At 39.5% G+C, this 18,322-nt stretch overlaps 1 protein-coding gene across 1 annotated transcript in view; it reads right to left on the bottom strand.

The window, feature by feature from the left end:
• Positions 1-1,595: 1,595 nt before the first annotated feature.
• Positions 1,596-18,322, bottom strand: part of VPS37A (VPS37A subunit of ESCRT-I) — a 17,909-nt gene continuing 1,182 nt past the window's right edge. Inside the window, exons 2-12 of the mRNA XM_061584187.1 lie at positions 14,370-14,444; positions 13,572-13,686; positions 12,913-13,013; positions 11,428-11,641; positions 9,938-10,008; positions 9,008-9,135; positions 8,862-8,920; positions 8,711-8,779; positions 6,080-6,223; positions 4,074-4,154; positions 1,596-3,154 (exon numbers count right to left, since the gene is read on the bottom strand). Of these exons, the coding sequence (XP_061440171.1) occupies positions 4,074-4,154; positions 6,080-6,223; positions 8,711-8,779; positions 8,862-8,920; positions 9,008-9,135; positions 9,938-10,008; positions 11,428-11,641; positions 12,913-13,013; positions 13,572-13,686; positions 14,370-14,444 (1,057 nt within the window). The 3' untranslated portion in view covers positions 1,596-3,154. The remainder of the gene's footprint in view (positions 3,155-4,073; positions 4,155-6,079; positions 6,224-8,710; positions 8,780-8,861; positions 8,921-9,007; positions 9,136-9,937; positions 10,009-11,427; positions 11,642-12,912; positions 13,014-13,571; positions 13,687-14,369; positions 14,445-18,322) is intronic.

The following is an 18,322-nucleotide window of genomic DNA, read 5'->3' as shown; positions in this document are numbered from 1 at the left end:
ATGTTCAGTTCTCTCGTCCATTTCTTTCTCTCCGTTTGAATAAGAAGTGGCCCTCTCCCCTTTAGCATCACAATGCAAAGCAGTGCACAATCAGCAAAAACTATGCAGGCCCAGCTCTTTCAAAATACATACAATCCCCCCAATCAGCCGTTTAGTTAGGGAGAATCCTCAACCTTCCCCTCTCTAATAGTTCAGTGAACTTTTAGCTTTTTTGAACTAACCTCAGCTCTAGCTATTGCATCAAAGGGGTTCCCAACTACACTAGGGATATATATACCATATGCTTAATAGTTTGGAGTACTAAGCGTATGGTAGAGTATGGGTGTATACTTAAAAAACTCTTATCCACATTGAGAAATGTATAATTTAGGGCAGATCTATAACCAGTGGTGGTTCCATGGTATTGGGGCAGTGTACTCCGGGTCTTAGTGCAAACTTTCAAGGAACTGTCAAAGGTGCTGAACCTGTAGAGAGCTTCGTGAAAGTTCTAAGACCCAGAGCAGATTCCACAGCCCCACCAACAAAAAGCCACCAGCTGCCACAGCCTACAACTAATCAGTTCTCGCACCCTGGACAGATTTCAAGTTTAGTTTAAGAACATTTTTGAAATATTAATAGCAGGCAGCGTGCCGCATGCCAGTGTAATCTTACCCGCACCTTTATGTGATTGAATAACAGTCCACACTATCCACCCTTTGTTATCATACTATCCAACTTAAGGTTCAACTCTACACAGTGATGAAGGTCAAAGGAGATCAAATGCGATTCTACCCAGCTCACTTCCTTGCATATCACAGAAAGCAGAGTCCTTAAGTACAGTTCTCTCCTGAGAAGTTTTTAAAATAAAATAGAACAAGGCTTCAGTTTAACAAATAAATCAGGAGAAAAAATTAAACAGAATCAACGCTTAGCAACTGAATGGCATGGATCTGTTCAATAGTATTAAGAGAGTGGTTTTAATATAGCAGATGTTCACTTTTTACCTGGAGGAAAACAAGAATCACTGACATCTTCCAAGATACAAATAATTCCAGATTAAAAAAATAGAATGTTATCAATAAGACCCACAACACAATGTCACAACATATCTTCCTTCCCAACAAGAATGTTCCTGTTCAGGGCTCTAGCCAGGCATTCCCTCCAATCAGTACTTTCCACTCTGCCTATTGATTTTCTTTTCAACACCCACAACATTTTGTGGATACTGAGCATATTCACCCCTCTTTGGGCTACTTTGCAGGAAGGGTTTCTCAGTTTTAATTTTTATACTTCTGCAAGCTTCAGAGCTCACCTGAAGATGCTGCTACCTCCTCCTCGTTCCTCAGTGGCCCCATTTTTATATATGACCTGTTCCTTCCAAATAAAGGGTAGTAGCCTCATACGAGTAGACCCACTGAAATCAATGGACAATAAATTAATTTCAATGGGCCAACACCATAACTTAATTGAGTATCACCCAAAGTTGATTTATTTCCAGATGTCCTTAAAACTATTGCCAAAAAAGGCATGTTTTAAGGAAGAGGATTCAAGGTTTCTGAAGAAAACAGCAAGCAACAAAGTTGATAATGTTGTCTAAATGACACATGTAGCAATAGTATTTGTTCCACCAAACTTGTTTATTTCTAGTTCCCAAGAGGAACCCTGAAGGCACTGCAAAGCTAAACTTTACAGCTATTTTTCCACTTGTGAAATCCGAAGTTCTGGTTTGTAAATGCAAACATCAATACAGCAACTTTTTGGAAAAGCCCTTACAGCCACCCAAGAAAAGGAATTTTAATCCAGAACAAAGTTGAATGACACAACCGGGGGGGAGGGGGAGATATATACTTTAAATTTGCTATCTGCTAAATTGCCATTTACAGATTTTTGTCTTAACTGTGTAGGGAAACAAGGGTTAAAGAATGTAAAGTCTATGAAGTAGTTTTGAGTTCCTTGCAAGAGGGAGGACGTTGTTCTACAGCACCATGAGGTAAGAAGGTAATCTAAAATGTTTTATATGACAACAAAATTCTTTGGTTTTATATCTTGAGTTTAAGCTCTAAAGGTTTGGCTCTGTTATTTCAGAAGGTTCTACCAATAAAATATGGAAGAAATATATGGACAAAGTTGCTTGGCTTTTTGATACCTCACCAAGGCAACTTGGTCTGCCCAACTTTCCCTCTATTCCTGGTATGTTCATATTATATATTCACGGTAGAATCCCCTAATTGATTTCAAAGGTATTTATGCACACACCCAAGGGCAGAAACATCAGCAAATATAGAAACAGTGAGATCACTGAAAGATCTGCCTTGTACCTCCCTACATCTTTTTGCTTCTTACTCTTCTTATGTGGAGCTCAAAGTTGGGAATGGAAAGTGCAAGAATTTAGCGTCATAGAAAACAACTCCTTCCTACGTTTCAGACATACTTATGCATTCTTCTGCGGTATGGGATGTGTATTCCCCACAGTAGTGAATGGGCAGTAATGAAGAGGAGAAACCATAAAAGCGTGTTAAGGTTAGACTCTTCTTCCAGAAGGAAGAACTGATCCCAGATGTAGGCAACTGACTACTTCAAGGCAATGCTTAAATCTTCCAACCTTTCAAATTTACCTGCCACCTCCATTTAATTTCAATATGAATGCAATGTATCATTTTGTCAACCTAAAATAAAAACTGTTGAAAACTTGATTTTAAGGAGAGGAATTCCGATACATTCTTTTAAAGAGGCTTAATGGATGCATCTTGCCTCATAACACTTTGCAACTTCTTTTAAGTAATCAACATTTCTACCCACCCTGGAAACCAGCAAATGTTGAATACAAAAGTTATGAATTATGTTGTATAAAATTTAAAAATCTAGTCAAAATTACATTTAAATATTTAATTTATAAAGTTGATGGGGAGAGAAGTAGGAACTTAAATATGGTAAGGATTATCAATACTAATGACAAGAAATAGTAGTGCAAACATTGCAATAGATGGATTTCTTGGATAAAATGAGACTAGAAAGACATTCTAGTTTGTACAAAAAAAAATCATCCCAATTCTGTATACAGTCTTCTATAAATACAACAACCATGATGAAATGCTTATTTTCAAAATAATAGCTATATGAAAATGTGCTTTGCTGGATTCATTCACTCGCCTCAAATTCTATTTAGCTGGAAAATCTGTAAACACAAACAAACTACAGTTAGTCAAATCTCTAAGTATACATAAACATAGCTTTACAAATGCAAGTTTCTAATTATTCCAGGGTAGAACGCTGATGTACTTCCTTTTGCTCCCTTGCATTTTCATTATAAAAAAATGAAAAACTGTATTACATGTTACTAGAAAGTCCCAGGATCTGTTCACATAATTAGGTTCAATCAGGGTAGGCTTGGGTCCAAAGAAGAGTTGGTGGAAGAAGGTTGGGCAGAAGGTGAATTTTCTGCAATGTCATATTCCTGGGCTGCTCCCACCCCCAAACCTGAAGAGTTCCCACCAACAGATGGTTCCTCTGACTGATTTTTGGTGAACCCCTTTTCCCTCCAGCCCCTGCACTTGTGCTGCCCCATTCAGGAGGGTCCCCTGAATCTCGGGAGAGGCATTTCTAGAGCTTCAGGATACTGCTGGAGAAAGAAGGGGGTGGGAAAATCAGCATCTCAGATCTACACAGGGACTGTACCCCTTTTTGTTCTTTTAGTGTGTGGTACAACTGGTGTTTCAGAGTGGTTTAGGAGAACTTCAGTATTCTCAAATAGATTAGTTAGAGAGTACAGGAGACATTGCTTTTACATGATGCAATGTGGCAAGCTTTAATGGCCTGCTTGCATAATCATCAACTTTAAAATTCTGCATATTTGGTTAGGCTTTGCCACCATGTATATGCCACCCTCACTGCAATATGATGTAAATGCAAGACCCCAGGATATACACAAATATGCTTGTGTGTACAACCCTGGTCACATATTACACATGCAATAGTAGATGTGGAGTCATGTTGTCCCACCAAAATCAGGATTCGTAGTCAGTGGTTGTGTGAACCAGCGCGATTAGATGTACAGCGTGCAAGGTAACTGGAGTTTAAACAGTGTGTGAACATACCTATAATGGAGTATGAAACTGAATGCGCATTGCTATTGCCTGTTGAAGCTTTTCCTCTTTCGCTCTTCTACAGTGGCAAATCTAAGACAGAAACGCTAGTTAATGCTGTTATTTATTCACATGTTCTATATATCTTGAAACACATCTTGTTAACAATTAACACTTCATTTGATCATTTTATCGTGAAAACCAACAGGAAAACAAACCAAATTCCACAAGCTAGCTTTTGGCTTCAAGGATGGGATGTACTTTAGGGCACTATTTTAATCAGCTGCCAGAGACTTACAGTCTAACCTCACACACGTGTTACAGTCAGTTTCCCTGATTAATATTGAAGAAGAATATAAATTGTATGTTCATCAATACAAGTTTCTAACTAGTAAGTAATGTTTGGCATGATTGGCCAATGTAACCAGGTTTTAAACCCCTTTTAAATAAATGACTTCTAAGGGATAGTTAAGCTCATTTTAAGTTCTTTTCCACAAATCAATGCCATTAAAACTGCTTAACTTTGGTGGGATTATGCCCCATATGTCTTACTCATAAATTATGAAACTTCATTCTCCCTACTTATTTTTGTGCAAATACAAACTACAAATATACCACCACTACAAGTTCACTCAAATAAGTGTGCAGACCAGTGGTTCTTAACTTTTCTCCCCACAGAACACTTGAAAATTGCCAATGGTCTTGGAGAGCCACTTAAGGATTTCTCTGCCTGCTGTAGCAATTTTAATGTGCTGTGCCAGATGCTGGCTGATTTTTTAATACATTTTGTATTGCTTTTTATTTCTTACATTGTATTTTATTGTACTATAATTTGAACTCCATAGAACTCAAGTGGTAATACCATAAAATAGAATATAAGAAACAAAAGAAGCAATAAAAATCAATATGAATATGAATATTTAATGCAGATATGCCACGGACCACCTGAATGAAGCTTGTGGATCAGTTTGGGAACCCCTGGCTTAGACTATAATGACTATGATTATTCTCCCCTCATCATACATGCATATGTCTTTCTGTTTAATTAATCAACAGTCCTGTGCATTGTAGTTAAAACAGTGTTTTTTATTTATTAGTACCAAAGAGGTTTGAGTTGTATCCACACAAAGTTGTCCCATTAGTGCAAGGACTTCTGCCTGTGGAACTGAACTTCTTCTCCCTGTGTGTCCCCCCTTCTGCTCTGGAGGGTTGGGGAAAAAAGAACAGATGGGGGGGGGCTGAGGGACTGAAGAGAGGAAGAGGAAATCCCACTGCGCAGACAGAGATCCTTATGCTAATGGAACAATTTCCTTGGACACCATCCTTTCCCCCCCTTCATTCATATACTAATTCATGGTGCTTCATTTATATATATTTCTATTACTGCTTTAAGTTGTGAATTGTCTGCAATTTAGCCTGCAATCCTAAACCCATTTACCTGAGAGTAAGTCCCACTAAAGTCAATGGGGCTTACTCCTGAGTATTGCCTTTATTAGCGTAGTGATCCCTTGTCTACTAGCAAGTTTTAGAAATTAGCTTTCCTCATTGTTTTGCTTTCCCAATGCCAATTTACTCAAAGGTATTTACCAAATCTAACCACAGCCTTGCATAGTACACCACTAATACTATGTAATTATTCATCCTCCTAGCTGTCCCTCCCCTCCACAGCCACCCGGAACCTGAAGTACCAAAGATGTCAGGAAGATTAAGATGGGATCATTGCTTTCCTTCAGTTGGTTTACATTTTTCAAGAAGCAGTCTTTGGATACCACAAATTGGTGGGGCATTAGCCAAGAGGAGGTGGTGAAAGGCTTGAGGATAATCATTCTACCTGAGGGAGCAACACAGTTCTACTATATACACTTCTAAAAACAATTGTGGGCCTATTTTTCAAAACAGCATAAGAGAACAGAATTCTGCCTCTTAACAGATTCTCCACTGGACATTTTCATTCTATTTAATAAGGTTTAAGATATTGAAAACATACTTGTTTTAAAATTTAAGAGAATTTTACATACTGTTCTTTTCTCCATGAAGCTACTAAGAAAGTCATCTATTTCAGTTTTCCCTTCCAGAAAGTCTTCTGCGATAGTGTCAGACTCTTCTTCAGCTTCATGAGCTGCTACCTTCAGTCTTGCCTGGAGAGCACTTGCACTACAACTCTTAACAAAACAGAGCACAGAATAACTGAAAAATGTGCAACAAAAATATTCTGCTTGCAAAAAATAGGATCAGTCAAGTGGTGGTATATTTTTAAACTGACTGCACTTGCTGTATTCTCCTTTAATATTGTAAAGCCACACCAGGAAAAAAAGGTTTGTTTTTCTGAAGGGATATAAATCTAATTAATAATTTCTGTAGTATTGCTAAACTTAAGTGTACTTTAGAAATACTAAGAACAGAACTATTATTTATTTATTTATACAAATAAAAAACTACTTGCAGACATTATGATTTCTAGAAAGGAAAGTAAGCTGTTGGGTCAGAGGTGGGAAATCTGTGACTCTCCAGATGTTGTTGGACTACAACAACATCCCCCACCATTAGTCACACTGGCTGGGGCTGATGGGAGTTGGGAGTCCAACATCTGGAGGGCCACATATTTCCCACCCATGCTAGGTTGTGGAACTTATTTAAGGCAACTGTAATGTGCTGTATGTGGGGCAGCCCTTGAAGATGGTCCAGAGGCTGCAGGTAGGGCAGAATGTGGCTGTTAGACTGGTAAGTGGAGTAGCCCAATGGGACCATGTGTCACTGGTCCTGAAAGCACATCAACCTGTGAACAGCTGGGCCCAATTCAATGTGTTAACAGTAGCACGTAAAGCCATAAATGGCTTGGGACCCAAGTACCTAAAAGAGTGCCTTCCCTGCTATCAACCATCTTAGATCCTACAATCAGCAGGTGAGGCCTTGTTAATGGTGCCACTGTCAGCAGCTGCCTGGTTGGCGGAGACCCATGACTGGGCCTTTTTAGTGGTGGCTCTGTGGAATGCCCTTCCCAGTCAGGTGTGTCTGCCTCCAACATAGTGAAACATTCCTGTTTACCCAGGCATTTTATGGATGAAGGAGATTGTTCATGGCAACCCATATATCACTGAACATTAGAATGTTTTTATTGGCTATTGTTTCAGCTGTAACTGCTTGTAGAAGGTTTTAAATTATTTTTAGAATGCTTTTTGTTGTTTTTAAACTGTTTTGTTTGCAGCCTTGGGCTCCTTCACAAGGAAGGCAGGATATAAAATAAATAAATAAGGCCCCAATTAATATGTTTGTGCACACTAGAGTGCTTTGACTTCAAGAGAGATTCTGCATATGCTACAGGCTTTCAAAACCAGATGGTGATATAAGTATCAGGTTGGATGCAATGATGACCTCCTGTTTACAGAACAGAACCTTCGCCCCAAGCTGCTCTGAGTGGGAGAAGAAATTGAAGAAAAACACATCCATTAGGAGGAAGCTCTGGAACACCCAATCCCCTTCTGAAGATGGAAGGGCGCATTTGGATTCCACCCAATGTTGTGACCACAACACACAGGATGATGCTGTTGAAAAAGTTATAAATATTCCTCAAATGAAACAGCAGGTTAACCTATTGGGGGTCACCATTACACTCATGCAAAAGTGTCACTGGCTTGGATCCTGAGCTTCTTCCCAGGGCTGAAAGGCACACTATATCTGTGACAGAGGCCAACTAGAAGCCTATGGATAACTCACAGCAGACCCCATTATGACACTCCTGTTTACTGTAACATCTGGTAACTGGAGGCATACTGCCTTGTTGGAACATGAAGGTTCTATTGGGCTGTCAGGACCAACAGCAACTGAGACCAACCCTCCAAGAACTTACCCAATTTTAAAAATAAAGTCTAAAGACTTCACTGCATCTGAAATCTTCAAAGCCTTTCACTAAATCATCACAAATGACTTGCTTCCAATGGAACAGATTAATACATTGATTCATAGTATCAGCTGCTAATTCATGTCTGTCACGCAGCAGAATGAGGTGGGAACGAAGTGGCAGAGTCCTAAAAGGGGTTGTGTCACTGCAAGCTCCCAACATAAAAAAGAAACTCCCTGAAAATAGCAGAGCTAAGTTCTAGCCGAGCTTGCTGCAATAGTTTTTTAATTGAAGAGACTTAACTGAGCAAAGCTGCCCTTGAGCAGACAACAGTTGGCCATGGAACAACGGTGCATCCACTGGCATGCTTGTTACTCCACAGCTGAAGCCAGCCAGGGCACAATGCAGGGCAGGCAAAACCCTGCCCCATCTGGCAGATTGGAGATTTGGACCGCAGCCTTAGGCACTTTCCTTTTAAATATAGGGGAGCATTCAAAATGTAAGCATTCAAACAGACTGAAACAGCACAGTCTACTATCTTATGACTCTGCCACCTCACTCTGCTGTGTGGTAGATCACTGGATCAGCGACCATCTGTCAGTCTCTAACCTACCTTACAGAGCTGTTGTGAGGATAAAAAAGGGTAACAGCGACATATGTTTCCCCTTGGGATACAAATGTGAAAGAGGAATACACGTGGAGAACAGTCCTAAACTAGTAGCTATCATGGTATCCTGTGGTAATGAAATCAGGTTAACCATGTACCTGGAAAAAGCACCTCCTTTTGATGTGCAAGAGGGATAAAGCTTACCTCACTAAGTTCATGCTGCCTTTGCATCTTCTTTTCAAATGAGGCTTTCAATTGATTAAGCTGTTCGTACTAGGAGAAAAAATGTCTCTTAACAAACAAATTCATTATTTTCTTTCCAAGTGCCAGAAAGAATTTGTCCCCATTTACTTACTTTATCTAATACTGCATGCCTTTTTGTCTCCAAGCTTGGTTCCAATAATAGGTTTTTTTCTGCAAAATAAACCAACTGTTCAATTTTAGAAGGTTACTGTTTATTCCCACAACAGGTTTGCAATTGTAAATATCATGAAGTCTTACTTGCTAGCTCTTCAATACTATTGACTAAATCATCCTTATCATTAATGACTTGCTTCAGTTGGGGCAGATTAACAAATTGTTCCAGCAGTATGTCTTCTTGCTCATTCATATCTGTCAGCTGTGATTTGCTGAATTTCAAAAGAAACAAAAAAATCTGTAACAGAGCAGCCCACTGTATAAGATCAGCTAAGCATTTTTTATTAAGCACACTTTTTTCTTACTTTGTGTATACTCTATTTGTTGGCAAAGCAGAATCTAATGTGCAAGTATTTACTCTTTAGTTCTTACTTTACATAAGAAATATTGCCTGCATTTTCATTTTATAATGCAATGTCATTACAGACGTTTGAGTTTAATCAATGTCACATTTCAGGGAAGGGAAGATACACTCTAGTAAAAATAAAGTTCATGGCAGCTCACTGGATTAAACAAACACAATGAAGTACACAAGCACATATTTCATAGCCAAAAAACAAAGTGAATGAAATATTGTATTTTTTTTCCAGCCTAACACTCAGATCTAGGATAGGTGGACTATTTATTTTCCTATAGAATAAAAAACGTTCGAGAGAACCTCATGTTGAGCTAACTGCTTGTGCTATTAAGGAGGTACATGGCAAACTGATTCCCTCTAGCCTGCAGAAATGTCTTCAATCCACTTGTTGCCCTGCTGTCATAACAATGTTCTGTGTTCTAGGGGAATAACTGCACATCTGACCTAATTATAATCACTGATGGATCATTTTCATTTGCTAGTATTTTGCAAACAGAAGTATTTAGCTTGAAGTTTTTTTAACAACATGAAGCAAGTGCTTCAGTTAGCAATTTCTCCCAAAGCAGTTTTCTAGATGCAGATCTAGCAAAGTGAGGAATTAGTTTATACATTAAAAGAATACATTTTTATTATATAAGTATTACTTATATTGTTACCTAAGTTCCAATAGTTCTGGAAATGCATCAGGAACGTCAGGCATTTTGTAACTGAATCCATTCTGGCTCCCCTGAAAAGTTTAACAAAATGGTGAGACACTGAATAATATTTCTGTTCTAAAATAGATAATGGCCAATAGATCTGAAAAAGCAACAGAAAATTCTTTCCTGTGTGACTAGAATATGAAGAGATAAGTATCAATCATCAATGTAGAATCCACTGGACAGAAATACTAAGAATTCAACAAAGCCAAAAAATATCCCTAAGCATCAGTGTAGAATAACACAGGTTTAGTACTGAGGAAAAGTATATGAACTGATACCATGCAAGTATACATACGGAAATATGTTTATTTCTAAAGAGGAATTATTCTTGCTTCTGGTATACAGGTTTGAAGGATAATCAGGGTGAGTATATAAAGAAGCCAAGTTGATACATTTTTTACATCATGGTCCTCTGGATTGCAGCTGGATATGAAACATATGTTAGCTGTCTAAGGCAATACACACAATACAAATTTACCTGTGAGTAAGTCCCATTGAACCCAATGGAGCTTACTTCTGAGTAGACATGTATTGATTGGAATGCAGCCCAAAACAGCAACTTCAAGTATGAGGAATGAGATACTGGGTTGTAGTCATCTAAGTTCTACTCAGAGTAGAGCGGGCTAAAATTAGCTACGTTCATTAATTTCAATGGTTCTGCTCTGAGTCATACTCTAATACAATCTAACTGGCTGGTGACCTTGGGGCTCTCACACTTTGATGGTGTGAAATGATCTAAATTGCTTTGTGGGCTTCTCAAGATCCAATCTCTCTTTCACTTGGAGGAATAAATAATATACTGGTTGAGTTATATGGAGTAACAGCTTGAGAACCCTCTAGCACAGTGGTTCCCAAACTTCCCCCCCCCCATGGACCACTCGAAAATCACAGAGGATCTTCGCAGACCACTTAATAATTTTTCTGCCTGTTGTAGCAATTGTAATTCCACAGAATTCGTATTGTAATACAATTAAATACAATATAAGAAATAAAAGAAGCAATAAAAATACAGTTAAAATCAGTATGAATATTCAATACGATGGATGTAGTATGTCCCATCTTCAACCACAAAGCCACAGACCATGTGAAAGAAGCTCATGGACCACAGTTTGGGAACCCCTGTTCTAGTATTAGGACATAGTGCTTTTCTTGCTCCCTAATTATGCTATTTTGTTGTTTGGTTTATAACCATGTGGGGGATACAATTGGAGTTGGTGATTGTTGCATGCATGGAGTCAATCTAGACACATGGTAAGTTTTTCTGTCCTTGAACTTTGTGAAATCTAAATACAGTAAATAGGTCAACCACTTTACCAACTTTATCAAATACTGTGAATTATATTTCTGCCCAAACAGCCAGATTCTCCAAAATCCCTGTATCTGATATTTGGATGGGACTGGCTTGCAAATAAACAGCTTGAATTATGGCTCACATACATACACACCTGTGATAAGGTTTCTGCTGTTGGAACAGGCAATGGGAGATCTGTTATCATACCAAAGAAAGGAGCAGCAGGTTTGTCTGTAGCGTAGCCAGAAGAAAGTGTTTCTGCTAGCGGCACAGACGTTATAGACCTATTTGTTTCTTGTGGTTGATATGGAGGAAGAAATGGAAAGTTCTGAGCATAGGAATGAATTCCAGCTGGTTTGTTGTAAAGGCTAAACAAAAGGAAGGAAAACAATTTAACATCAGTAATAGCTTCTGGAGGGTTTTCACCTTTTTTTAACCCAAATGCTAGCCTCCAATTTCCATCATCCCCAACCACTGGCCATGCCAGCTGGAGCTATAGTCAAACAACATCTGGAAGACCACAAATTAGCCATCCTGTGTTGTTCTGTAGCTTGGGCAATGGACACTCCTGCTTTGGTCCATGCACACCACAAACTCCTGCTATTTGTGCCATATGCTGTACCTGTGCCACAGGGCACTACAGATGCTTTAACTGATCTGTGTACGATCAATTAAAAGTACTCCCATGTGAGACAGATCAAAGAAAGAAACATGTTCAGCACTAAGAGTCACACACAATAAAACATCAACACTGCAGGAAGAGTCCCTGATTCTCAGCTACATGCAATAACCTAAATATGTTCACTCAGAAGTTCCATTGAAGCAGAGGTGGGGAACCTCTGGCCTACAAGGCCATTTCCCCCAAACTACACCCACCTGTCCATCACGTGACATCACAGGTGACATCAGTGGGAAGGTAGGGTTCAATCCTGCTAGGGTTGCATTGCCAGCATATTCCTTCAAGGCAGCAGGTGAGTGGAGGGTTCAATCCTGTTCAGTTTGCTGAATCCACTTGTTCCCCTGTACCCGTTCCCCAAAAACCAGAAGAGCAGCGCAGGGTCTGGCTTGCCACCCAAAAAGGTTCCCCACCCCTATATTAAAATCAGTGAGGCATTTCAAAATATGCTTTGAAGCTTACAGCATCTTAAACATCCAGATTGGTCCAACTGTGGTTTCCAATTCTAGTATGGAGGCAAAACATGTTTGTAGTAACTGCCGTTTGCCCACTTTGGATATTATTACAAGTTATACTTATTATGAACCAGTGAGTGAGGGCATAATCAGAATGTGCAAAGCGGGTGGTGGTGGTGAGACATTTAGGAGCCTGAGATACGGTCCCAACAACCAAGCCATGGTCTGGCTGCAATACCTGACCTGAACAAGGCCTGTAGTTTGTCAATCTAGGAGTAGGATAGAGGTAGTCAATGTGGCATCCTCCACATGTTGTTGGACTACAACTCCCATCAGTTTCAGCCAGCATGGCCAATAGTCAGGGATCATGGGAGTTGCAGCCCCAGCAACATCTTGAGGGCACTAATGTTGGCTACCCCTGGTGTAGAGAAAATGTCAAACAACCCAACTAAATTACATATCTATTTTGTTTGGAATTATCAACCATATTTCCTTTGTTTACACTTACTATGGAAATGATGTTGAACTGGGAGCCAAAACTGGAGGATTCTTCCAAAATTCATCAAGTATACTTTGCACAATTTTTCCAAGGTCTGAATGCATTGTGAACTGTTAGGAGATTTAAAAGAGCTGTATTAAACCTGGCACAACTAAAACACAATAGGCAATGCAACATACCATTTTACATTTAAGACAATTGTGTACAATTAGTGGAGGCTGAATCCAGGAGCTGGATGCAAGTATAGTGACATGTACAGTTTGGCCCCAGGGCTGTAAATGCAGAAGCCTCCTGTGTACACAGGAAAAAAACAGGCTGAACTGTGTCCATGATTTACTATATGGGGATTCCTGTCTCTTGAAATAAGAGACAGTAAACTCTGTTAAATAAATGTGTATGTAATTTGTTATTTAAGAATACACATCCTAAATTAATTCTAGAAAACTATTCTAAAATGCTATGGGTTCTAGTTAAAAAATGAATTGTAAAAATCCATAAAAGGATTTTTTCCCGCAGAGTCCCAATATTTCAAAGAAGAGAAAAGCATTTCTTTGAAATTTTTTGCATACAATAAACTTGCTGCCACTTATGTATCCTGAAAAAGGCATGTACATTTTACTACTGGATCGCCCCTTAATTGTTTATGAAAATTATACAGTTATACGTACATTGTTTATTAATGGGCATGTCACATACACTCCTTGTTTGTCCATTAAATGATGCCGTATTGGAGGAAAAACACTGATGACTGGTTTTTCCTGAGGAAACTGAGGAGGAAGCAAGCTGTAAACACCAAGATATATTACCATCACTTTCATGTAAATAAGATATCTATCTTATCAACTCCCTATTTCAATACTCTTCAAAGCATAAGGTTTGCCTTGGTACTGGAGGAAATTTCCTTCTTGACAATTTACAAAATATGGGTCAATTTAAATTCAACTATTTACAAACAGAAAAAATAGACAATACATAGCCCAAGGTCTGAATCAAGCTAGTCAAAGTTCCCCTCCCTCTGCTAACAAATCAGAAAACTATCAAAGCATGTATGCTATGCTCCAGATTAGGTTACTGGAAATAAGCCACAGTGAGTCATCCCTTCTTCCTCCATGTGCGTGAAGATTCAGTTATATACACATTTGGTAAACTAGGCATGAGCCATGGAGAATCTCAGGTTTGCACACTCCACCTCTTCTCCTCCACATACAAGAGGAGAGTGAACGTTTCCATTTTAGAACTAAGAGCAGTTCTGCAAAAACCATCACATTAGTTAAAACAAATCAGGCCCAAAACAGTGCTTTCAGATCCTGGTTTGTAACTTACACCATGGGCAAATTATGTTCTAGCTCACTTCAGCCCCAAGGTGTGCAAATCTGATCCTCCTTAATAAAAGATTGCCTATCCCCATTTAGAAAGTAGCGTGTAAGAATTTGAAGTAGCACATAATTAAATCACACAGTACTCACATGTTAATATTAATTGTCAGGTTGTTTACAGTGAATGGTAATCGATATTCCACATCTTTTTGTATTTCAGCTATACTGTTAAGAGAAATGAAAGTATTTATAATGACTGGGACACTGAAAATCAACAAGCTTTAACAGCATTGCAAGTTAAGCATCCCAAGTTAAGCATCCCAGTGATTTTAACAGGAGAATTACACTTATTGATAAAAATGCTCTACTTTCACTGGATCATGTAACATGTTCCACTTCCTCCTACTTTTGCCATACTGACTTGTAATGCAAACTATGACAAACTTGCAGTCTTATGTGGAATAGCCTTTGAAAACAGTCTTTACCCTACAAGTGGTGCTGACTATAGCAGTTTTCCTTCTGTTAAGAAAAAGCTGGTAGAAACACTTTATATCCACGGATAACAGTTAATTAGTTGCCCTGGAAGAATACAGTGAGATTAGGGTTGGTGGGCCAGTATCTTATCTCACCCCATCCTCAAACACAGCCTGCCAGTAGATTTGGTTGCTGCAGAGACAATTATTTTTCTCTAAAGATTACACAAATCTATAGATTCAGTTTCAGTACTAGCATGCAACAAGTGTTCCTGAGTGTTAACTACCCATCCCCCACACACTCATTTTTGCATCTGCTTTTCACACTTAGGTGTTTTGAATTTCACTTTATTAACACACACATAGTAGGTCCCTCTTAAAATTATTAAGCTCCAACTTGCCATGCTGTTTTGTCCATTTTTTAAAAAACCTGGTCTTCCAACTGGAGGAAAAGCTTGAATACACTAGTCTACTGATTATATAGCCAGTGGGGATTTTTCACATTCCGCAGTGTTAAATTGAAAATACCCCCATGCCATTCTGAGGCTTCCCATAAGCTCATTTTAAAACAAAACCTTACAAAACATATAGTCCTGAACTCAGAAACGCTTGCTTAACAACCCTGTCAATTTTCATGGTGATACACATGGTGATACAGTCACAGAGAATAAGTTCAAAGTGTAAAAAGAGAGAAAAAAAACCTCAGAGCCCTTTTGGACTTTTTTCTCTGAGAGTTCTCATAATCTGTTGAAATTCATTAAAAATCAGCCATATTCACAGAGTACCTGTAATCCTAATACTGACCTTGCCCCATACTCTGACCTTCATCTTCTGCAGTTGAAAAGTTGAAAAAATGCCTGGCTGATTTTTAATTAATTTAATAAATTTTGGCTGGAACCCAATGATAACGTGGAGCATGCTCAGTAAGAACCAACTGTCAGAGTTCTAAAAGCCTCACAGCTGCTGAGCTTAGCTAATCAGAGGGCCACACCCACACCAGACTTTGATTTCATGTGAGACAGCCATGGCTTCGCTCAAAGAATCCCGGGAAGTGTAGTTTGTGAAGGGTGCTAAGAGACTCCTGTTCCTGACAGAATGGTTTAACAGTCAGCCACTCTGATTGAAGGTCTGTGAGGGGAACAGGGCGTCTCCTAGCAACTCTCAGCACCCTTCACTAATTACAATTCCCAGGATTCTTTGAGAGAAGCCATGACTGTCCAAAGTGAAATAAAGGCCTGGTGTGGATGAGGCCAGGGAAAGCTTTGGTTTAAATTTGGTAGGAGGCTACATGTATCTGCTGTAGAATAAAAAGGTGGGGAAAGCCTGAAAAGGAATGATTCTGTTTACATGTTTTCCTTTTGGAAAGGGGCTTCCCTTCTGCCCAGTGCCCACCCACCCAATCTCCTCCCCTCCCACTCCCTGCCCCTTCCCTGGGTGAGTGTTGGATTACGACCTGGGAGACCAGGGTTCGAATCCCCACACAGCCATGAAGCTGACTGGATGACCTTGGGCCAGTCACTGCCTCTCAGTCTGAGAGGAAGGCAATAGTGAAACCACCTCTGAATACCATTTACCATGAAAACTCTATTCAAAGGGTCGCCATAGGTGGGGATTGACTTGGAAGGCAGTCCATTTCCATTTTCAAACATGATTGCATAGAAATAAATCCCATTGAACTCAAAAAGTATGCAAATGATCAAACCCACCCTCCCTTCTCCTTCCTATCCCCTCCTCTTGCCCCTTCCCTCCCCCTTCCTTTACCCCTCACTCCCCATCCCCTTCCAATCCCTCTTTCCCCTTCCCCCTCCTCCCCTTCCTCCTCCCCATGGTCAGTTTTACCTATCTTAAACATGACTGCATGGAAGTAAATACCATTGAACTCTATAAGCATGCAAATGATCAATCCTGCCCTCCCCTCCACCTTCCTTTGCCCCCCTCCAATACGCTCCTTCCCCCTCCTCCTCCCCCATGGTCAGTTTTTTCTATCCTAACCAAGATTGCATAGGAGTAAATCCCACTGAAAATAAGCATGCAAATGATCAGACCTGCTTTTGCCCTCTGCTCTCCTCTCCATTCTTCCTCCCCTGCCCACTCCAGCCCTTCCCCCCCCCGGTCAGTTTTACCTATCCTAAGCATGACTGCACGGAAGTAAATCGCACTGAATTTAATAAACATGCAAATGATCAAACCTGTCCTCCTCCTCCCCTCCCCATCCTGCCTGCTCCCAGTCCTCCCCTCTGCATTTCCTCCTCCTCCCCCCCATCACCTGTGGTCAGTTTCACCTATCCTAAGCATGATTGCAGGGCAGTAAATCCCATTGAACTCAATAAGTGTGCAAATGATCCATCCATTCTCAGCAAACTTGCACAGGATCCCATTTCTTACCTCCTGGATTAAAAAGCAGGGAAATTCACTAATAGGCAAAAAACCTTGCGGTTTAAGAATGTACCTATAGCCCACAGCTATTCTACCAAACTTTAAAAAGCAGGGAAATTGGGCAGTTATAGTGAATGCACCAAGGGAGCAGGAGACCTGAACTCCTCTCTGAGATATTGTACTGCCCTACAAATTGGTCAAAATGCAAACATCATTTCGGTTGGTCTTTCACAGTTCAATTATGGAACAGCTTACCGGAGGAAATACGCCTGGCGCCTACGGTTCTTTCTTTTAGGCGCCAGGTTAAGACCTGGCTGTACTCCCAGGCATTTTAATGTTCAATGTTTTATGTTTAATGTGTTAGGTTAATGTGTTCCTTTCTGTTACTGATTTTATTCTATATTGTATTTTAATCTCGTTTTGTACACCGCCCAGAGAGCTATTAGCTATGGGTGGTCTAGAAATGAAAATAAATAAATAAAATAAATAAACAATGCACTTGCTGTGTAGCTTGGAAGAATTTGGTAACATGTGCCTCTGAGCATATGGTGAGTGGCAGCAACACCTGCAATCAGCCCAAATAATAGAAAGAAGACATGTGCTGTGCTGATCTTGTTTTAGCAGGGAGGAAGCAACATTATTAAGACAGTTGATATAGTTCAGATGGTCACTTTGAATATGTCTCATTTCCTTTACAATTTTAGTGAAGTTTCCTATAAGAAATCATTTTCTTTTGTTTCTGTTTCTGTGAATATGTGAAGTACAGCAACTCTCTGCAAAATTTATACTAAAAACACTCCAAACATAATTGTGGAATAGTGGCACTGACTTCTGCAGAATAGTCTCCAGTGGACCTCAGGAGTGTCTCAGTTTGCACAAGATAAAACAGTGGGAGGTGAAATATATTCTAGCAAAATGCTAGGTGTGCTCTATGAGTTTAATTGACTGTGCCCACCTTGCCTTAAATAAAGTGGTTTAAACATAGCAGGCTGAAAACATGCATCCTCTTTTTTCCAACAGCTAGAGTCATTGCTGAAGTAGCAACATATTGGAACCAGTCTGATTTTTCATCAAACTGCAGGTCCAGATTCCACTGTTAATGCACCCAAAATAGAAATAGAACATAACCTCCAATTTGAAACACAAAAGGCTATCTTCACATATGACACTGACCAATAAAAAAGCTTTGAAATTAATAAAAATAAATTTGACATAGATTTCTGGGATGAATGAGGGAAATAAAATTTTCTAGTG

Source organism: Rhineura floridana, chromosome 9 (assembly GCF_030035675.1).
Source record: "Rhineura floridana isolate rRhiFlo1 chromosome 9, rRhiFlo1.hap2, whole genome shotgun sequence".
NCBI classification, from domain to species: domain Eukaryota; kingdom Metazoa; phylum Chordata; class Lepidosauria; order Squamata; family Rhineuridae; genus Rhineura; species Rhineura floridana.
The sequence above is the reverse complement of the archived record's forward strand: the minus strand, read 5'-3'. Positions and strand labels throughout refer to the sequence as shown.